This window comes from Lynx rufus, unplaced genomic scaffold (genome assembly GCF_022079265.1).
Source record: "Lynx rufus isolate CCGP_SWC_20201006 ecotype Redwood Valley unplaced genomic scaffold, mLynRuf1.p SCAF_6, whole genome shotgun sequence".
NCBI lineage: Eukaryota > Metazoa > Chordata > Mammalia > Carnivora > Felidae > Lynx > Lynx rufus.
In genome coordinates this window covers 40,679,206-40,702,818 of record NW_025814878.1, presented here as the reverse complement: position 1 = coordinate 40,702,818, position 23,613 = coordinate 40,679,206, and the positions used below count along the sequence as shown (strand labels likewise).

General features: G+C 38.8%; 1 protein-coding gene across 2 annotated transcripts; it reads left to right on the top strand.

Moving 5' to 3' along the window:
- The first annotated feature begins 5,938 nt into the window (after window positions 1-5,938).
- On the top strand, window positions 5,939-21,033 carry RSPH4A (radial spoke head component 4A). 2 transcript variants are annotated; one of them, XM_047102989.1, is made up of 6 exons: window positions 5,939-6,615; window positions 10,097-10,331; window positions 15,255-15,995; window positions 17,371-17,521; window positions 18,604-18,721; window positions 20,789-21,033. In XM_047102989.1, the coding sequence occupies exons 1-6, from the start codon at window positions 5,939-5,941 to the stop codon at window positions 21,027-21,029; spliced, it is 2,163 nt and encodes a 720-aa protein (XP_046958945.1). In that variant the 3' UTR covers window positions 21,030-21,033. The 2 variants fall into 2 exon arrangements, with proteins under 2 accessions (XP_046958945.1, XP_046958946.1); XM_047102990.1 differs by lacking the exon at window positions 17,371-17,521 and having other exon boundaries at window positions 20,789-20,811.
- Window positions 21,034-23,613: the final 2,580 nt, after the last annotated feature.

Here is a 23,613-nt window from a genome sequence, read left to right as displayed (position 1 = left end):
CCATGCTTTCCTTATTTCTCTTTCAAGTGGTGGCTATTTTTTCTCTCATAAGTGGGGGTTTATCCTTCTTCCTTCTTATTGCCGCTTTCAGATTATTATCCCACCTTCCTCCATAAAAATACCCAGCTTTGTCATGGATATTCTTATCATCTACCCATATCACTCATTGTACATCTTTAGTATAGTCATCTACCAACTCCTGCGTCAGTTCCCTCATTCTTTGAAGATTTTGGTTCTTTGATCGCTGAAGGATATCGTAGGCATACTCTTCCCTATTACTTCCACTAATTACAACTAAAAACTCTGAATAAAATACATAAAGCAGGGTCACCTGGTGGTTCGGTTGGTTGAGTGTCTGACACTTGATTTCACCTCGGGTCACGATCCCAGCGTCATGGGATCGAACCCCATGTCGAGTTCCATGTCAGGCTCTGCACTGAGTGTGGAGCCTGCTTGAGATGCTCCCTCTCCCTCTTTCTCTCTGCCCTTCCCCCCCCCCCCCCCCCCCGCCCAGTGTGCTCCATCTCTCTCTGAAAAAAGGTTTTGTTTTTTTTTTTTTAACGCATAAAGCAACTATTAGAAGATTCTGAAGCGGGGGTGGGGTGGTGGAACAGACTAGCCAGAGATCGCAGGACTCAGGGGATGACCCAGTGATGATTTCTTTGTTGTTTTTGCTTTTTTCCTCTCACCTGTATCCATGCCTGGGTGCTAAACCAACCCACACCTAGAACTTCCAATGGGCATACTTTTAAAAGACCCGAGAAAGTTCTGTTCTTCCTAGACTCGGAATAGAGAGACGCCACAGAACAGAATCTTTCTGACTCTACTCACTCTATCCCAGGCAAACACAAAGGAAGAAGCCCCATAGTCTCCTCCACACCTGTACTGCACAGTGGGTGGTTTGCTGCTGTTGACAGTCCTCCCCTGCATGAACAGGAGCAGAGATGATCCCCCCTCCCTCTCCCCTCCCTACTGGGCACTGCGTTTGCATCCCTCAGCAGACAAGGAAGAGACACTTCTCAAAGTGATAAAAGCAGTGTAAAAAGTGAAGCTGAATCTCTCATTCATTGTTGGTAGGAATGTAAAATGATAGTTTTTCTGAAAAACAATTTGGTAGTTTCTTATAAAGCTAAATACACACTTATCATATGACTCTGAAATTCTACTCCTACTATTTGCCCTACAGAAAGGAAAACTTTTATTCGCATAAAGCCTGTACATGAATATTCATAGCAACTTTATATGCTATAGTTGGATGAATATTCCACTAATATTCCACTTTATATGATATAGTTGGATTAATATTCCACTAATTTTTGGAACTGTTTTCTATTTAGCCTTTGTTTCTTCTTTTTGCCCTCCCCTCTTTTTTCTGCCTTCTCCTATTTTACATGACTCTATTTTTTTTCTTTTTTTAGTACAACAATGATACTTAAAATATTTTTAGTAGGTGCCTTAGAGACTGCAATAAACATTTACAACTATTTAAATCCGCTTTCAAATAGCGCTATACCACTTCACAGGTAGGTCAGGTATTTTAAAAGATTATTCCCAGGTTCTCTCATCGCTGATTGCATTACTGTCATTCATTTTACTTAAGCATAAGCTATATTCATCCAACACATTATTATATTATTATTTTGATCAAACTGTTAGGTTAGATAAGTTAAAAGAAATAAAATTAAACGTTTTCTTTTACCTTCATTTATTCCTTGCCTAACACTTTTCCTTTCCTTGTGTAGATTTGACTTTCTGATCTATATCATTTCCCCGATCTCTGAGGAACTTCTTTTAACATGTCTTATCTACCGGCTGCAAATCTTCATCTCAGAAAGCCTTATCTCCTTCACCTGTGAAAGATAATTTCATTGGACACAGAATTCTAGATGAGTGCATTTCTTTTCTTTCAACACTTGCATATTTCACTCTACTCTTTTCTTGCCTTAATGGTTTCTCTTGTTTTCTGAGATTTATTTATTTATTTGAGAGAGAGAGAGAGAGAGAACATGAGCAGGGGAGGTGCAGAGAGAGGGGGACAGATCCACAATGAGCTCTGTGATGCAGGCAGAGGACCTGATGGGGGGCTCAAACTCATGAACCCTGAGATAATGACCTGAGTTGAAGTCGCCACTTAACTGACTGAGCCACCCAGGCACCCCTTGCTTAAATAGTTTCTAAAGAGAAGTCTGATGTAATTTTTATCCTTGTTTCTGTAGAACAGGTAAAGTGTTTTTTCCCCCTGGCTTCTTTCAAGATTTTCTCTTTGTCTTGTTTTCTGAAGTTTGAATATTATATGCCTAGATACAGATTTTTCAGTATTTATCCTGCATGTTTCCTTAGTGTCCTGGATCTGTGGTTTGGTGTCTGTTAGTAATTTTGGAAAATTCTCAGCCATTATTACTACAAATATTGTTTCTGTTTCTTTCTTCTTTCTTTCTTTCTTTCTTTCTTTCTTGCCTTCTGCTATATTATACACTTACTAAAATAAGTGTATTTTACACCTATTGTAATATTCTCACAGGTCTTGGTTATTCTGTTCTTATTTTAATTCTTTTTCCTTTTTGCTTTTCAGTTTGAAAATTTCTATTAACATATCTTTAGACTCACTGATTCTTTTCTCAGCCATGCCCATTAAGCGGATGAGCCCATCAGGTATATTTTTCATTTCTTTTACACTGATTTTGATTTCCAGCATTTTCTTTTGATTTTTAGAGTTTCCATTTCTCTGCTTAGAGTATCCATCTGTTCTCCCACATTATCCACGTTTTCCTTTAAAGCCTTTGTTTATTTTATTTTATTTTATTTTATTTTATTTTATTTTATTTTATTTTAAAGTAGCCTTCACACCCAGGTCAGAGCCCAATGCAGGGCTCGACTTATGACCCTGAGATCAAGACCCTGGGCTGAGATCCAAGAGTCAGATGCTTAACCAACTAAGCCACCCACGTGACCCTATCATAATTATTTTATTTTTTTATTTTTATTGACTAAGTTTATTTATTTATTTTGAGAAAGAGAGAGAGTGAGAGAGTCCCAAGCAGACTTTGTACTATCAGCAAGGAGCCCAACGTGGGGCTCAAACTCGGGGAGTGTGAGATTTTGACCTGAGCTGAAATCTGGCACCTAGCCTACTGAGCCACCCAGGTGCCCCTATCATAGTTATTTTAAATTCAGGTCTGATAATTCGAAAATCTCTGCTATATCTGAACCCGGTTCTGATGCTAGTTTTGTCTCTTGAGACTATGTTTATTGTCTTTTAGCATGCATTGTAATTTTTTTTGTGAAAAGCTGGAATGTTGTATCAGGTAAAAGGAACTGAGATAGACCTTTAGTGTGAGGTGCTGTATTTATGTGGCTAAGAGTTAGACTGTACTCACTGTTTGCTGCAGCTGTGGTTTCAGAAGATAAAATCTCCTCTAATGTCCCCGTTTTTGTGTCCCTGTTTTGTCTCTGTTGTCTTTGGGTTCCTCCAGAGAGTCCTTAGTAAATGGTTCTCAGGTTTGCAGTTCTTCCAGTGCAAGCTCCTATTATTACACAGAAGCCCTGTTGACAGGGTGGTGAGATGCAGGGAGAGAGGGGAAGAGAAAGGGGAAGCATTCCAAGATCCTATAATCAGGTCTCAGCCTTTTGTAAATCTGTGTCTCTGGGTTGTGAGTTTCACAAATGTTTCTCAGCTTCCTTCCCCCTGTCCAACCTCAGGGGATATAAGAGGGCTAGAGGGGGCTAGATTTGGGTATCTCCCCTCAGGTCAGCTAGGCTTTAGTAATAACCCCAAACAAACCCTAGTAAAAATTAGTTTCCCTTGAGGGCAGTCCTTGTTAAGGAGAACAGGGAGCTCTGGGCATTTTTCAGAATGGTTACTTTCCTTTGTCTCCCTGCCAAAAGCAGGAGGGCTTTTTCTCTGGTCTTTAAAGAACCTAGGGAAACCTCTGGAGGGAAAACTCAACAGCAGTTCATTACAAGGGCAAATTGTATCAATGCTAAGAATGAAAAGTACAGGGTACTATGATAGTACATAATAAGGGAAACTGAGAAAGTCTGTGGGAGCAAGGAAGGTTTTCCTAAGGAAAATAACTTTTCCTAAGGGAAAACTTTTTTGGCAAAAGAAATAAATAGCATGTGCAATTGCTCAGAGTTAAAAAGGAATATGGAATATTTGAGTGAATGAAGGAAAAATCAGGGTGTCTAGGTTGCTGACAGAGTGGGGAGAGTGGCTCCAGATGAAACTGGAAAGGTAAGGAGACCAAGAGCTTTGATAGTGATTCTAAGAACAATGAGAAGCAACTTTAGGATTACTGGAGTCAAAGACTGGCAATGAAGCAGGAAAAATAATGGACATTTTCTGAAGGTTGTTCCTTTCAGTTGCCCTTTTCCCCTAGTTTATCACTTTAGTTTTTCTTTCACTTTGAGTCTATGCCAAGGGTTCTAATCTAGGGAGTTAGACTTCAAGGAGTCCCTGAACCAGCAGAAATTACATGCAACATTTTGTGTGCACAGACACGTGTATTTTGTGAAGGGTACAGGTTCACAGTTTTATTGAAGAATTCTGCAATTCTCGCACCAAAATTGAGAGTGGGCGATATTATGTTCTTCCATGAAGTTAAAATTAACAACCAACATCTTGCTAAATGGAAGTTGTATCAATGTAAAGTGTCAAAACCAAGTATTAGTTCATTTAAAAAGAGAGGGATACAGGACAAATAAACGTTAAAGACTAATTAATATACAGTTTAGGGGCATCTGGGTGGGTCAGTCGGTTAAGTGTCTGACTTCGGCTCAGGTCACCATCTCATGGTTCACGGATTTGAGCCCTGCGACAGGCTCTGTGCTGACAGCTCTGAGCCTGGAGCCTGCTTCGGATTCTGTGTCTCCCTCTCTCTCTCTGCCCCTCCCCTGCTTGCTCGCTCTTTCTCAAAAATAAGCATTTAAAAATTTTTTAAAAATATATATACAGTTTATAGTCAAGGCCAGATATTGTCCCATCCTTTATACCTTCTTCAAGTTGGAGGTAATATAAATTAATAGTACTAGTCATGACCTTAAATATTGCAAAATTATGAATTCATACTTACATTATCAAAAAAGGATTAATTATGCCAATATAGTCTTAGGGTTAATTTGAATTTCAATTATTAGAGAACAAGTAACCCATGAGCTGTATTATTTATATAGGATAACCTTCTGCGTTGCCTTCGCCTTCAAGGTGATATTCTCTCTACTCATCTGCCACACTCCATAAGAGGGGGAAGAGCAAAAACCTGGACTTCCTTGTTTATCCTCCAGTCTCCTGAGTTTGGTTGGCGCAGATGAGACACATTTGCCTTCTAAGCGCGAGTCTTGAACTCTCCTAGTCCTCCCATCTCATTCATACCTGCACCTCAGGATTCCCAAGGTCTGTCTGTGCCTGGGTCTGGGTCTCTCTGCCAAACACACACACACACACACACACACACGCGCGCGCGCGCGCGCGCGCGCGCATTCTGTAAATGCATTCTTTCTCCAGGAATGCACGACTCGCCCCTTTCCAAGCAACATTCAGATCCTGAAAGTTCTCCAGCGCTGGATCAGGACTCGAGGCTCCTCCTTCTTTGTTCCCGCTGCGCCAGACCGGTTCTCAGGTTTCCAACCAAGACTGGTCAACTGCAGGTCGGATTGGCTGCGGTAGGAAGAGGAGCAGATGCTCCACCAAATCACAAATCTAGGATTTTAATTTTACTTGGTCTCCTCCCTAGAATCCTGGCAACTGGTGTGCTTTGTTTCTCTTAGAGGAGAAACCCTTCCTTGCCTGGGTTGCTAAGGAGATGGGACGCTGTAACTTGCTGAGCAGTTGGGACCCTGAAATCCTTTAACTGACCTCAGCAAAGCGACTGCCCTGCATTGCCTCTTTCCATATCTGCACTCCTCCTTCATCCAGAATTTTTTTTTCTTGACTCTTTCCATGGAAGACTCGACGTCCCCGAAGCGAGAAAAAGCAAACCAAGATCCGAGGGAAGCAGGGCAGCCATGGGAAGAAGTAACAGCAGCTTCTTCCCAAGGTCTTGAGTCTGGGTTATCTGAGCCCTTGGAATTGGAGCAGGGGCTGGAAACTGGACCCCAACCCAGAAGCCCTCCTCAGAGCCCACAGTCCAGAGCCAGCATCCCTCTGGATGACCTCACAGGACCAGGTGCATCATATCCACCTTCCCCTCCACAGGAGGCCTCTTACACTCCTTCTCCCCCGGCTCTGGCCAGACAGGACCTTGCAGCGCCATGGCAGTCAGACAAAACCACTAGTGTGAATCCCGAAGCTGGGACACCTCACTTCCACCATTTGGAACAATCGTCTGATAAAGGAGAATCGACTGCTTCTCACACATTCCAATCAGAGGGAAGCACCTTCCGACAGTCTCAGCAAACCAAACATGACCTGTATGGACCAGAAGATGTGAACTATAACAACTCTAAACAAAAAGAGCTGAGATTTAACATCTTTCAGGACGAAGACTCAAACAGTAACTATGATCTGGATTACGCTGAACCTGGGGTCTCTGAACTGGCTCCCAGCATGCTTGAGATCACCATTCAGAGTGCTAAGGCTTACTTACAGAAGACTAGTAGCAAGTCTGGCTTAAATTTGTAAGTCCTAAAGGGTTAAAGGGGGGTGTGTGTACGTGTGTGTGTGTGGATTTGGCAAAGAAAAGGGGGTGTGAGTATCTGTGTATGAGACTTTGTTTCTGTGGGTGAATGGAAATGTATTTGAAAAGTTTGCATTGGTAGGAGAGAGTTGGTGGCTTAATAACTCTTTGCATCACAGGACTCAAAATAGGTCTTTGGTGGCAATTCTTTTCATTTCTTTACAAACCCTTGGCACACAGAAACAAAACCTAGGAGGGGCGCCTGGGTGGCGCAGTCGGTTAAGCGTCCGACTTCAGCCAGGTCACGATCTCGCGGTCCGGGAGTTCGAGCCCCGCGTCGGGCTCTGGGCTGATGGCTCAGAGCCTGGAGCCTGTTTCCGATTCTGTGTCTCCCTCTCTTTCTGCCCCTCCCCCGTTCATGCTCTGTCTCTCTCTGTCGCAAAAATAAATAAACGTTGAAAAAAAAAATTAAAAAAAAAAAAAAGAAATAAAACCTAGGAGTTATGGAATCTTGGGTTTACAGAGATGATGAAGATAGTGAAGTCCAAGAATCTCTCCAAGATGCTTATAAAAAGTAATTGTCTACCAGTGGTAGGGAGTGTGCATGGCTCTACTCTGAGCATCATGGTAGTTATATGGCTTGGTTTTGAGTTCCCCTGCAGGCCGGCGGGGCGGGGCGGGGGGGGGGGGAAGGGGGGGGCGGGGGCGGGGGGGGGGCGGAGGCGGGGCAGGGGATCACCAATTATCTCACTTATCTCAGAACTGTCTTGATTTGAGCACTGAATATTCTGTATCCCGAGAAAACCCCCAGTCCTGGATAAACTAGAAGAATCGATCACAGTAATTTTAAGTCTGAAGAATTCTTTATTTAATGTAAGAAATCTTGCCCCAAACCTGAGATTGACACTTTAAAATATTTTTTCTAAAGTACAGTTTTTAAACTATAATTTACTAAGCTTCAAGGATGTGATTTATCCTTAGTGGTTATTCTACTTGAATTTCTCATTTGAACTTATTGTCATAATTGTCTGGGTTAAATAACAAGCATAAATTTACAAACTTTGTTAAAATTCCAGAAAAAATCATACATACTTGAGAGTTAGTTAACTAAAATTTAAAACTGAACACAAACATAAAAATGGAAAATTTTCCTTTATGGAATTATTTTATAACCGATATTAATTAAATATCAAATTTTATTTTATTTCCAAATGCTAAATCTCTGAGGTAATAAATATCTTCTATAATATTCACTATTGTCTTCTAAGTACTTTAGAGCCTGCAGTTAAAAACCATTTGGTAAAAATGACTTTAACTCTATCTCTTATATGCAATTCTTATTTGACAGCCATGAAAAATATTGTTTTTGTTGCAATTGAAACAGTCTTTTACTAAAATACAAGATCTGACATTGGTTTTGCTCTGTTGAATAAAATTAGCCTACAAAAAAGAATTCCTTCCTCCTTTTCTGCCATTCTATTAAAACAAATTATTAAACCTCCCAAATTGAAAAAGCTGTAACTATGAATTAAAATCCACATTTTATAATTTGACACAAAGGCATTTTCAGATGTGGACCTCTTAAAAAACCAATGCAATATCTTGCCTGAAGAACTATAAATAAAGCACAAGCAGACATTATATTAAAGCCTGAAAAATAAAATAAAATTTGGACTTAGAGTCCTCAATTCAATGGCATATATGGTCCCTACTGGAGCAAATCAAGAACTCCAGTTACAACCCAGCTGCCTAGTAAGCAATAATATTTTTATCCTGACTCATTCTCCAGGAGTTTCAATACTGAACAAATATTAAGGAAGCATGATGAAGTTTTAAACAAACTCCATTTCTGTTCACCTACAAGAATAGCAATATTTTGGGAAAGAAGGATTTATTCTTCACATGTATTTTTAAATGGCCCTTCACATTGGTTGCCCACATAATCTGCATATTTTTTCTTCAATATTCCTGAGACCCATTAGATAAATAAAGATATAAAGAAAAAATGAAAAATAATCGCTACGGGCAACTAGTAGAAAGTGGGCAGTTACTGAGTATCTATTTTGTTTCACTCTAATAAGGGAGAGGATGCATTAAAACAACAACATCAAAAACTAAGTTTTGGCCAGGTAAGAACCTAATACAATTGCTGAGTGGGAAATATATCATCTACACAATTGCATAGCAGTGGATCGGTGATCTCAGAGAAGCCCATTGAATGGTTTTCAGGAATGACTAGAGTGATAAGTCCTCAAGGACAAAATACGTTTTAAATGATTTCTTGAGAGAAATTATATATATGGCACATAGCAAACAAAAGCTCTCAGGTTAGGACTTAACAACTATGTGAAACTAATTTTGAGTAGATTTACCTCACTGGGGCAGACATTCTAATTGAGCTAATTATTAGAAATGAAATTGGAGACATGTAATCCTTATCTGCCAGAGGAGAAATTCAGGCAAGTTTGCAAATTGGACAAAAGAATTTCTATCTAACTGAAGAGTACTTTGACAGACATTTTTTGCTCTTAAATAGTAAATTCACACAGAAAATCTGGTATTTGAAAAAAACACACCTGAGCAGTATAAAATGTAATGAATTAACCACTTTTAGGCAGTTTCACTAATTCAGTTATGAAATAAGTACCTAGGACAGTGTTGTTGTTGTTGTTTTTAAATGTTTGTTTATCTTTGAGAGAGAGAAACAGAGTGCAAGCTGGAGAGAGGCAGAAAGAGAGGGAGACACAGAATCTGAAGCAGGCTTCAGGCTCTGATCTGTCAGCACAGAACCCGACGTGGGGCTCGAACTCACCAACCGTGAGAGCATGACCTGAGCCAAAGTTGGATTAACCGACAGAGCCACCCAAGTGCCCCCTTAGGGCTGTGTTTTTAATAGAATAGGACAAAAGTGTTAGAGTACATCACATTTTAATAAAGATGAATAATATTTGATGACATTTTTCAATTGTGTGTGGGGAAGGGTTGCAATATGTAATGTATTTCTTATAGGTCTAAAAACCACTGAAGTAGATAATTGGTCCAGGAAATGGAAAGGAAGAGAACATATTTAAGAGTCAACAGGATTTAGAAATCAAATTGGATTTGATGAGTGTAGGGGAAAGGGGATGAAAAAGAAGTTAAGGGAAAAAAATGTAAAATAAGGTTAATCTCTTAAATATATAACTAAGAGATTTCAAATCAAATAAAATGTGAAAATGTATCTGATGCAAAATATGTACCTTGCCATAATATGTGTTTTAATAAGTTAAATATTCATATCACATTGGAGGCATTTCTTAAGCAAAATTCTAGCATAGGTTCTTTCTGGCAGTGGTGAAATTAACGGTGTTTATCCATTTACAATATCTGAAGGCTTTGATTTCTTGAAGTTTCCTAGAAACCAACTAACAGAGTCTGCATGTGATGCTTCTTCAAAGGCTTTTTGACAAGGATATTATCTGGAATTTTCTCTTTTCGGGTAGGTATGATCATCTTTCTGATATGCTTGCCAAGGTCTTAGATGAGCGTCCGGAAAATGCTGTGGATATCATTGAAAGTATCAGCCAAGATGTGAAGATGGGACATTTTAGGAAAAAATTAGATACACTCCAAAATGAGAATGAGATGCTTCCAACATATGAGATAGCAGAGAAGCAAAGGGCTCTTTTTCTCCAGGGAAATTTGGAAGGAGCTGACCAAGAACTAGAAGATGAAATAGTAAGTCACTGCTGTAAATTTGAATAGCTCAGTCTTAGAGTTTTATTTCAGATGAGTGGGTGTGGGTTTAAATTCATATCAACTGTCTTTTATAGTTTCCTAAATAGTATGTGTAACCTCATTTCACACCATACATTTCCCTGTTACACTTTCTGATTTTTTTACATTGTGTTTCACAGGATTAGTTGTTTGTTATATGTTTGTGGGGTTGAGCTCCTTGATGTCAGAGAAAATGATCTCTTCATCTTTTATATCCTCCAAAGTACCTGGGACAGATCTGGGTCTATAGCTGTTTCTTATTAATTTATTAAATGAATTAATTAATGTCAGATAGTTTAAAATTGGACTTTAAAACAAGTTGCATATTTTCCCCTTTAATTTACTAGAATAATTAGAAGTACCTCTAATGTCATTTGCATTCTTTTCCAAGGCAACTTCCTCATATTATGTCTTGATATTATGCATGTTACATCAATGGAGGCATGATACGAGGGGAGAGGGATAAGATAGTTATTTTAATCTCTATAGACAAAGCGTTGAAAATATTTACAGAGAAAGCTGGTGACAGAGATAAAAAATTATCATTAGAGAATAAAATTAGTTGTACTACAGAAATTTTAGCTCCAAATATTTTTAAATAGTATCAAGCATGCTGTTTCCTGTATGTCCATATGCTTGTCATTTATACTACTGAGTAATTTACACTATACATCTACTGAGCTTCCATGTTTTGTTAACCACTAGACTACTTAAATCTGCCTATATACTTGCAAATTTGATGTTTGGTGTAAGATAGTTTCAGAAAAGGATGGAAAGTTCAGTCAGGAAAAAGATAGGGGGGAGGGATCTAGACAGTAGGTACACCATCTAGGGCTCTGCAACCTTTGTGTGGGGATCCAACACAGTGGGATACAGGGTACTCAGAAGGAACAGGTGATGGGTGCCAAGGAGTTGACATCGGCTGCACGTTTTCTGAAAATATCTTATGCCAAACATGTGGTTAAATAGCCACATACAGTGATGATAAGTCTGGGGGCAATCAGCATGTAGGGATTAAGCAGATAGGTAGACACTGTTATGGAGGAGCTTATCAAAGAGAAGTCAGACTCCAGTATTAGAATGGGGCATTGGGCCATCTATAGGCACAGTATTACAAAGTAGGGGTCTGCATCCTAAGACTAGGGAAACTAGGGGTGAGAACACAAACAAGGTGTTTTGGTCCTGGAACTTGAGCTCTTTAACCAGATTTCATAAATTCTTCCTAAGGAAGAGTAGGATTGGTTTTAGGGCCAGGAATAGCTGAGCCATGAGATGAAGATTAAAAGTTCTATCTCAAAGAGTAGAAAGATGAAGGAATAGAAAGACACATAGGTCTTGGGAGCACTGAAATGTGAGCTTTGTGACCAACTCATTAACTCATTAAGTTGGAATGCCGACTTAATGTTTAGAGTGTTCGTGCTTCTTTTCCTGTCTTCGACCACATCAGAATTCCTGTTCCTAGTTTTAGCATTCATTTATTCATTTACCCATTAATTCACAAACATTGTGACTACCTACTGCATGCCAGGTACACATGAAAAAGATACACACATGAAATGATATGCACAGAAATGTATTTAAATGTTTATTTATTTTTGAGAGGGAAAACACAAGCAGGGGAGGGGGCAGACAGAGAGAGGGAGGGAGGCACAGAATCTCAAGCAGGTTCCAGGCTCTGAGCTGTGAGCATAGAGTCTGATGCAGGGCTCCAATTCACAAACCATGAGATCATAACCTGAGCCGAAGTCGGATGCCCAACCAACTGAGTCACCCAGGCAACCCATATACACAGAACTTCCTGACTTTAAGTTGCTCACGGTCTACTGAAACAAGCAAAAAGGACTGTAAAGGTATTTAATTAGTGCAATAATAGAGATAGCCTCATATGGTGGGGCAAACAGAAGATTTCATCTGAATTAGGATCCTAGCTCGATTACTTACTTGCTGTGTGACTATGAGTAAATGATTAAACCTTTACAAGCCTCAGGAGTAATCAGATGGCAACAACTCAAGGGGAGAGTACTATTTATGAAGGGTTTGGCACATACTGGGAGCTCAATGGATAGCAGCAATTGTTATTATGTTGTTTTGACAATCTATGAAACAGAATGGAATGACTAACTCCGCTACTGGGAATTGTCCTGGAGGTGGTATTTCATTTGGGTCATGAAGGAGAAGTAGAAGTTCATGAGATAAAGACTGTAAGGAATAAATTCTGGGCAAAAAGAACAACAGAAAGTCAGGAAACATTATTTAATATTTGGGAAAGTGAAGCATGAGGGAACAATGAAAACCAAGCAAACAAGATGCATAAAGCCAGACTGCTCTTGTGCATTGTGCATTGATAAGAAAGTTTTTTTCTTCTCCACAATGGGAAGTCAGTAGAAGTTTTTACTAGAAAATAGCATAGCCTGTCTTGTGGTTTAGAAAGGTAACCCTGGTGATAATGTGGAGGAGAAAGGAAGGAGAAAGATTAGAACAGGGCATTCAGAGTCTTCTGTGGCAGGACAAGTAGTCAGGATGGAGACTCATATGGTAGAAATAAACTAAAGAGGAGGTAAGAATGCCAACAGCTTTTTAGGTGGTAGAATCAATATGACTGTAACTAATTAAGTACAAAAGAAGAAACAAGGATAATGGAATTTTCTAATTTGGGAAACTGAGTGAATGGTGATGTTATTGGCAAAGATAGGGCATATACAAAAAAAGAGAAGATTTTGAGAGATACATGACTTCAATCTTAATTTGAGGTATATGTAGACTATTCAACTGAAATTTCTAGAAACTGGCTAGAAACATGGGTGTAGAACATGGGAGAAAAGTCAGAGTAAGAGAGTTGGGTTTTAAACAACCCACATAACACTTGAAGTAATGTGGGAGGAATATGCCAATCACAAAGTACTGAATGATGGCTGAAATTTTGAAAACAGCAATGTTTAGGACCCAAATAAGGAAAAGGAACCAATTAGAGACTAAGAATAAATAGTTACAGAAGGCACAGTAGGATCATGAGTGAGAGCCAGTGTAAAAACAGTATGGAGATTCCTCAAAAAATTAAAAATAGAAATACCATATGATCCAATAAGTCCACTACTGAGTACTTACCAAAAGAAAGCAAAAATACTAATTCAAAAAGCTATATGCACCCCTATGTTTATTGCAGCACTATTGACAGTAGCCAAGGTATGGAAGCAACCTAAATGTCCACTGAAAGACAAATGGATAAGGACACTGGAATATCACACAGCCATAAAAAATAATGAGACTGTCCCACTTATGACAGCATGGATGGACCTAGAGGTATTACACCAAGTGAAAGAAATCAGAATGAGAAATACAAATACCATATGATTTCACTCATATGTGGAATCTAAAAAAAAAACCAACAGATTTGTAAACAAACAAAAAGTAGAATCAGTCCTATAAATGCAGAGAACAAATTGATGGTTTCCAGAGGGAAGTGGGGGGTGGGGCATAGGCAAAATGGGTAAAGGGGAGAGGGAGATACAGGCTTCCAGTTATGGAATGAATAAGTCACAGAAATAAAAGGCACAGTATAAGGCATATCATCAATGATACTGTAATAGTGATGTATAGTGATGGATGGTACTACACCTGTAGTGAGCATAGCACAATGTAGAAACTTGTCTAATCACTTTGTGTCTATGTGGAACTAATGTACCATTGTGTGTCAACTACACTCAAATTTAAAAAAAAGAAAAACAAGTGAAGGGTGCAATAGATGTCAAACGTGAAAGAGATGAGGATTGAAAAAAGCCTTTATGCTTATTTTGACATCAAAATTACAGAAGTAAGAACGGATCATTTGTAAGAATAGCAAAGTGCTCTCAATTTCTCCATCTTCGAGGTCTAAAATTTGTCTAAAATTTGCAAGTGATCCCTCTCTTAGTTACGGTTATTTTCTACTTTCTCACAGATGTTTTCTTACAGTCTACTTGAGACTTTGCTTTTTCATGTCTCTGTATTTCTTTTATGAAAATGTTTTTTAAATTTTCTTCCTTATGTTAAATCCGAAAGTATTTATTGTAAGCAGGGGAAAACATCTGACTCAATTATGTTTTCAAAGGAAGTCATGTCTGGGGGCGCCTGGGTGGCGCAGTCGGTTAAGCGTCCGACTTCAGCCAGGTCACGATCTCGCGGTCCGTGAGTTCGAGCCCCGCGTCGGGCTCTGGGCTGATGGCTCAGAGCCTGGAGCCTGTTTCAGATTCTGTGTCTCCCTCTCTCTCTGCCCCTCCCCTGTTCATGCTCTGTCTCTCTCTGTCCCAAAAATAAATAAACGTTGAAAAAAAAAATTAAAAAAAAAAAAAAAGGAAGTCATGTCTGAGCGCTTATTTTATTATATTTTCCTTTTATTTATCTTGTATATTACCCTATATAGAGGGCCATATTGATTTTTATTTACCCTATAGATTACCATATGTATATAATAAATATTTATTATTTATAAAAATATGGTAACATATACAAACATATATAAACATTTTTTTCCAAATATATATAGGAGGTAGACTATACTTTATTATTTCAGGATTGTAAAGAGCCCACTTAAATATTTTTTATAAAAAGAGGATGTTGAATTTTTATTATTCATAGTAGCTTAAATTACCTTTACTTAAGATACACACAGATAACAAGGCAACTGTTATATTGACAAGTATAAGACACAATAGAAATCACATTTATAAGTAATAAGGGAAAAATTGACATACAGGAATTATCAGAGTTTGATCTAAATGTTGCAAGAAATGTCAAAGACATGGTGGCCAGAGAAAGTAAAGCTAACACCAAGATCTTTAAAAAGGAAACAGGAAGCAAGCAGTTCTCTTATAGATAAAACATTAACCACAGCATTTGTATCCCCAGGCAGAAAACGCTCTCCCAAATGTAATGGAGTCAGCTTTTTATTTTGAACAAGCTGGAGTTGGTTTGGGCACAGATGAGACTTATCGCATATTTCTTGCCCTCAAGCAGCTTACTGACACCCACCCCATCCAAAGATGTCGTTTCTGGGGCAAGATCTTGGGTCTGGAGATGAATTATATTGTAGCTGAAGTAGAATTCCGTGAGGGAGAGGATGAAGAGGATGTGGAAGAGGAAGATGTAACTGAAGAGAGGGACGATGCAGATAGCGAAGCTGATGAAGATGACGAAGACCAATTACCAAGGACCTTTTACAAGACCCCACAGGCTATACCAAAAGAAGAAAACAGGACGGGTGCCAACAAATATGTGTATTTTGTTTGCAACGAACCAGGAAGACCATGGGTGAAGTTACCCTCGGTTACGCCTGCACAAATTGTTACTGCAAGAAAAATAAAGAAATTTTTCACTGGGCGTTTAGATGCTCCCATCATAAGCTACCCACCTTTCCCGGGAAATGAGAGCAATTACTTACGAGCACAAATTGCCAGAATTTCAGCAGGGACCCACGTCAGTCCTCTGGGATTCTATCAGTTTGGTGAAGAGGAAGGAGAAGAGGAGGAAGAGGTAGAAGGCAGACGAGACAGCTTTGAAGAAAACCCCGATTTTGAAGGCATCCAAGTGATCGATCTCGTGGAATCCCTATCCAATTGGGTTCATCACGTGCAACACATTCTGTCCCAGGTAAGGGTTTTCCAATTCTCAATCTATCAGCCAATCGGCAAATATTTGTTAAATTCCCTCTACAGTGTACAAATGTATACAAAACAAAGTTCTTCAGACCCTAGACAAAGAAACCTTTGAAAAACCAAATGACGACACAGGGTACTACATAATTGCCAAGTAGTATAGACCTGGGATCTTCAAACAAATTTTTATTTCCAAACAGAAATAAAGTAAGTATTTCTATGAGAATTTGACAAGTTATGTAAGGATTTCGATTTATGTATGTTGTGAAATTATGTGCTTTTAAAAAAATTTTTTTTAACGTTTTATTTATTTTTGAGAGAGACAGAGACAGAGACAGAGTGCGAACAGGGGAGAGGCAGAGAGAGAGAGGGAGACGCAGAATCGGAAGCAGGCTCCAGGCTCCAAGCTGTCAGCACAGAGCCTGATGCGGGGCTCGAACTCAGGAACCGTGAGATCATGACCTGAGCCAAAGTCGGACGCTTAACCGACGGAGCCACCCAGGCGCCCCATGAAATTATGTTTTATATATTAAACATAGATAGGTACTTTAGTTTTGGGAACAGTTGTTTTATTCTATTTCTCTAATACATGGAGCTTTTATACCAAGAAAAATAATATATTATAACAAAAATGAAAACAAGCAGTGCTATATAGCACCTCTTCTGCCAGGTGCTCTTAACAGCACTTTCTGTATATTATCTCATGTAATCCTCCCAACTGTATAAAAGACATATTATCCTTATTTCGCAGATGGGGAAATTGAGACAGAAGTTTAGAAAATGTGACAAAGAGAATATAGCCAATAAGCAACAGGGTCAGATGTGAATGGGCAGAATGGATCCAGAGTCCATCCTCTTAATCACTGTGCTGTGCTGCCTCATCTGCAGGCAGAAAATCCTTACACTTTGATCTACGTAAGAGATACTCTAATATGTCTATGGATAAGAGTTAACTAAATGAAAAATAGCCCCAAGCTTCCTTACCTGACTTTATTATCACATTTAAAAATTTGTTATTACTACTACTAATCGTACCTTACCACTTTCATATAAACTATTTATGAAAAATTAGTAAAATGCATTATTTTTTTCACAAGGGTTTGGCTAATTTTAAAATATATGTTACATGTTCTGTAACTTTAAGAAGCTGGCAAATTTCTGAAATAAATTGTACAATTTTTTTTTTTTTTTTGCTAGACATAAACGATCAAAAACCTAGCACTTGGCATGTATGTTGAATGAATAAACGATTGACTGGTTAAATTCCCACACAGTAGGACATCTTGCAGACAATTGCTTCAATCCAAATAAATATTCCAATATTTCAAGATCCTCATGAGATTACTAAATCTTGCGATACTCATTCCCAGGGCCGCTGTAATTGGTTTAACCCCATACAAAAAAGTGAGGAGGAAGAAGAAGAGGAAGATGAAGAAAAAGAAGAAGAGAAAGGAGAAGAGCCTGACTATACAGAACAGGAAGTGGGGCCACCTCTTTTGACACCAATCTCTGAAGATTTAGGTAATTTTACAGATTACATAATATACCATGTATATTATATATACTATGTAGATTATATATATGCATATATGATATAGTATGTGTAGCATCCATATATATACTAGGTACTATAGTACATTTTTATTATGTATATATTACATACTATGTATATTATATGACAAATGGGAGTTGATAACCTATAAAAAGTGGATAATAACCAAAATTTCCTCCTCTTTCCCCTTCATGTGTTTTGGGATAATGGGGGATAGAGAATATAGCTGGCCTCACCGCCAACTTTCTTGGACAGAGGGTGGAGGAGTGATGCAGGGAGGAAACATAAATTGGCTGCAGGTCTTACTGGAAATGCTGACAGTTATCTTGCGTATCATTCTTGTCTTGCATTTTGCAGACCATAAAATATGGCCATAAACACATGACATAGTTACAGTAAAGTATCATATGAGGTACTGTGGCTTTTTATTTATTTTTTTTCTTTTTTTTTAATTTATTTTTCGGACAGAGAGAGACAGAGCATGAACGGGGGAGGGGCAGAGAGAGAGACAGAATTGGAAACAGGCTCCAGGCTCCGAGCTATCAGCCCAGAGCCTGATGCCGGGCTCAAACTCATGGACCGCGAGATCGTGACCTGGCTGAAGTCGGACGCTTAACCGACTGCGCCACCCAGGCGCCCCTACTGTGGCTTTTTAAAATCTACTACTATCTTCATATTCTTGTTTCTTCCTATTCGGTTCTGGGGCATTTTTGCTTGTAATCCTCGTTCTCTTCCATAATAAGAAAATTTTAATCTTTTATTTGGTCATTAAATAATATTCTCTCCACCTCATAGGCCTCCTCTCCCTTAGTAAAACTTTTCCCTGTTGCACAGATGGACACACACACGCACACATACATGCATATAAATAATCAAATTTGTTGTTCCACAACATTCGTAAAATATCCTTCTGATTTTATGTTAAGCTGCTGATGTTTAATTTTTATGTCAAGTATGTGTGTTTTAAGATTTATAAAAAGAGCTTCTCTGTTACGCAGTAGATCCTTGTCTATTTAAGAGGTAAGCTTTTGAATTTCTCTTTGGTTTACAGAAATCCAGAATATACCACCTTGGACAACACGGCTATCCTCAAATCTCATTCCTCAATATGCTGTTGCAGTCCTTAGATCCAACCTTTGGCCTGGGGCATATGCCTTTTCCAATGGCAAGTAAGTGTCTGACGAATTACAAAGCCATTATTGTGATTATTTAAGTGCTAAAAATTGTAACTTATCACTGGAATGTTATGTTCCAGTTTTTTCTTTCTTTCTTTCTTTCTTTTTCTTTCTTTCTTTCTTTCTTTCTTTCTTTCTTTCTTTCTTTCTTTCTTTCTTTTCTCCCCTCCCTCACCTGCTTCTCCAGGTGAAGTACCAACCTGGGCTCAGGAGTTAGAGCAACCCCAGAGTAAGAGACAAGGCTGCCCTGAGTGGTTGTTCAGGGCAGTCATTCGCAATAACCAGGGGAGAGACCCAAGGCCAAGATGGAAGGGGGAAAGGGCATGGGGCAGTCTACTCAGAGTAGGGGGTAAGGAGAAGTGATACCCAGGAAGGTCCAGGCTGTGAGCTAGATGTCATGTTCAGCACTTGCACCTACATCTTCCCCATGCGTTCTTATCACAACTGAGAAGAGAGGCCCGCATTTCACAGATTAGGAAACTGGGCGGGGATAAAGAGAGAACAAAAGGCTGGAGGCAGATGATGAAGTCCCCAGACTCCACAGTGGGTAAAATGTCGCTGTCCAGGATGAGCTTCCTCCTGTTGCCAAGATAACCATTTCCAGGGAGCCTACACCACTGCAGTCTGGTAAGCTATTTTCTCACCGGAGCTATTTTCTCACTGGTGTTCGTTTCTGGAGCTGTCTGGTGCCAGGAATGCTTGGTAAGGAGGAAGCGGGTTACTATGGCTTTAATTCATCTTGGCATGTCAAGTGTGTGTGCCATAAGATTTATTCAGATAACATCTGTATTACACAGTGAAGCATCAAATTTAGAACATTAGAGTAACTCAGACTTCTGTCCTTTTAATTAACCAATTAGTGGAGCTAAAATACGGCTTTTATTCTGTGATTAATAGACATACTCGTTTTCTAAGATTAATGGAGGTAATTCTATGCAGTGTTTAAATTAATCTCAACAGTTTTTGTTGGACATCTTGATAAAAAATAATTTAAAATATGTATTATTTAAACTATCACTTTCAAGAGAATCAGGTTCAAAGAGGATACTCAATGTCCTTTTATTCCTCACCCAGAACACACACTTCCATTTGTCTTATGCTTCCATTTCTCACCTAAGAGCCCTCTGTCAGAAGCTCAGCTAAGCTGGAGAGAGAGCTGAGCTGTCACATGTCAGAGATGCCATTAAAGCAACAAGTCCAAAATGAAAGAGTTAAGCTTGTGAACATTTACTGTGATAAGCAAGAGAAAACTCTGACTGTCCCTGTCCCATTTTCCCTTGTGGAATGGCACACTGATGGAAGGTCAGTGGATCAGTGTGTGTATGGGGGTCATCTCACTGAGGAGTCCCCAGATACTAGGCTTCTGCAGTTTTTATGGCCTTGAAGGCCCAGGAAGCTGGTAGAGGGTGGGGGGAAGGGCTAGAAGTGAAGAAGTACTCAGTACTGAGTCTGGGTGGGGAGAAGTGTCCTTGAGGTATATCTCCTTCCCTAACCCCATAAGGAGGCCGTGGCAGAAGCACCTGAAGACCTCTGCTTAAGGCCTCAGATAAGACCTAGAACAAAGGCACCTGTGCTAGGAACTCAACCATGCAAAGAGCACGGCAGGCCAGATGGCCCAGAGTCCTTGACCACAGCTTCCCTTAGAGACGTCGATGCACTGGCTGGGCATCAAGTCTGGTGTGGGAATGGCAGTCTTCCCCTGTGAGGCCTGTCGGGCAAAACTTGTAATTGCATACGGTTGGGCCTGAAAAATCACACACAGGTTTGTAACCAATCACAAGAATCCTCTGCCATACCAGCAACGTACTAGTTGTGGTCTAGGTGTAAAGTACAATTTGACAGGGTCTGGTGGCCTCTTAATCTGCTTAGGCAGTTTGGATCATAGTCATTTCCTGTGGTAGGAGAATCATTGAGGGGTATTTCATCTCTAGCACTTAAAATGTATTGTTTTAAAATTATGGGATTATGACCCTCTAAGAGTGATCGACTTTTAGAGAAGGAGCGATTTTCTTACCGAAAAATTATATAACAATCACCAACTTTCTTTTTTAAACTTTATAGAAAGTTTGAAAATTTCTACATAGGCTGGGGTCACAAATATAGTCCAGACAACTATACACCCCCAGCTCTACCACCAGTGTATCAAGAATACCCCAGTGGTGCAGAAATTACAGAAATGGATGATCCTACTGTGGAAGAAGAGCAGGCTTTCAGAGCTGCACAAGAAGCAGCTGTTCTTTCAGCTGAGGAAAATGAAGATACTGAGGAAGATGAAGAGGAGGATGATTATGACCAAGAATAAAATTAGCCAGGTTTGTGTAAGACTGATCCACATATACCTTACAGGGAACCGATTTTATTTTTATTTTATTTTATTTTATTTTATTTTATTTTATTTATTTTATTTTTATTTTATTATTTTATTTTATTTTAATTTATTTAATTTATTTTATTTTATTTTATATTATTTTATTTATTTTAATTTACTTTTATTTATTTAATTTTATTTATTAATTTAATTTATGTATTTATTTTAGAGAGAGAGCGAGCACAGAGAGGGGCAGAGAGAGACAATCTTAAGGTTCCACACTCAGCACAGAGCGCAGGGCTCAATCCCACAACCTTGGGATTATGACCTGAGCCGAAATCAAGAGTCAGACTTTCAGCCAACGGACTCATCCAGGTGCCCCGGAACCTGTTTTACATACATAACTGTAGCATATAATTACATAAATATTGGCAACTATTCCTGTGCAAAATGTCATTCCTTGAAAATGTCAAGTTTGGAATTTCATATGTGCAGCTATTAATATGTACTTGTAGAAGGAAGCTCAATGGATTTTCCAGAGGCTAGATGACATGTTCTTACATCACTGTTCTGATGACTACGGCTAATAGAAGCATGTGTATTCTTTAAAAAAAAAAAAAAAAAAGTTTTAATTTCTAATATGGCAAACCTGGGAAGATGTAATCCACAATATCTTCTTGGTGGTCTTTAATATATTTTGTGTCAATGGGAACTGTGACCAAAAATATTGATAATCACTGAATTAAAGCATGTACTTTTAACCAGTCTCTGATACTATATGCAAATATTGCATATGTATGTATGTGTGTGGGGGGGTTGGTTTTGTTTTGCTGGGGAGAGGATTTATAATTCTATCACCTGCCCAAAGACTGGGAACGCTCAAAATGTTAATACTTTTTACTTGTTACTTCTTAAAAAAATGCTCTGTCTGACTCCTTTATCCTAAAAAAAAATTGGTTTTATATGATCTGCACAGAGATGGCTAGCTGGGATATCCAAAGACTTAAGATTACTGTTTTTGTAGCACTGCATCTCTAAAACTAGTTATTATTTCCATTCCTAAAAATGTATTTTTAAGTCCTCTTTGTGCTGGACACTCTGAGATTACTTTTAAAAACTAGACATTGCTCCTGAAGTCTTAGAGCTTCCATTCATCAAGGAAGTATAAAAAGAGAAATAGAAAATTAGAATAGATTGCAACTTAGCAGGTACTGTGCAATAAATATCACAGGATACCACAGAACAGTGCTTCTTAAATCCTGTGACGTACCAATTTAAAAATTAAAATTCGACTCCAATGTCATTATTTTGGAAAATAAAATATCACAATTCTAATTTCTATAATTATCTTGTCAGAGTGCCAGTTCACAAAACACTGATCTATGCTTAAAAAAAAACAAAACACTGCTATCAAACACTTAGAGGGTGCATTTAACCTGGATTTCAGCCATGAAGAAAGCACTCCCAAGAGGTGGACAACTAAAGGGAGAAGGGTCATAGGTAGCATAAGCTATTTTTTTGGCAAAGGACTCTAGGCTGGAAGGAGTGGAACTTTGAGAGTGGTGAGAGACGAGCCTGGAGGTAAGCAGGGTCCAGATTGTTGGAATCCAGGAGCAATGAAGAGGACTCAGGTAGGAAGTGATAAAATCGCATCTATACTTTAGAACATTTGGCTTATATGTGGAAGACTAATAAAGGATCAAGACTGGGAGACTAATTAGGGGGTTATCACATTATCTAGATAAGAGGAAATGGTGGCATGAAACAGGATAAAGTAGAAGCCTGGTTACCAGTCTGAAGGACAGAATATTAGAACGGATGATTTCCAGAATTTTCCAATTGGCAATATTATTCATTCTTAGGAACGCAGCTTTTACTATTTGATGCAGATGATATTTATAAAACTTCAAGTATGTTCTTTTTATTCATGGTGTTGCCTTTGGTTGTTGTTGTATAATATCCATTTTCTTATCTACCGTCCCATGGCATAGTCTCCTGCCAATCAGATGTGCCCTCTCTAGAATCTGAATTTTGTACAGAGACATTCTACCTCAGCTCCTAGACGGATTATTCTGCTGTAAATCTAGCCTCTAGAACTGCCTTTGTTCCAGCACAGTTTCTTAGTTACCTGTGTCTTCTCTGAGCTCTTGACAATCTTTCAGTGAATTCCCTTCTGCTCAAATTGGCTCTAGTAGGATGCCTGCTTGCAACCTTACTTGATACATCCAACATGAATCTGAAAGTTTCTTTCCTACAGGACACATTAAACACGAAATTCCAATTCACAGTTGTATGGGTAAGGTATAAACATTTAACAAAAGCAAATCCCTCTGTTAAATATTAAGGTTATTTCTAAGTAATGAGCGGGGAATTTCATTATATATGTTTTACAAGAGAAGAGAGCAGAATGCTATAATGGAAAGAGCTTCAGCTTGGAAATGAGAAAGCCTGGGTTCACACCCTGGATTACAATCATTTTCTTGGGCAAATTACTAACCTTACAGACATTCAGCTTCCTCACAGGACTAACGGAATTTGTCTCACAGAACTATTTTGAAGATTAAACTAATTAATACAT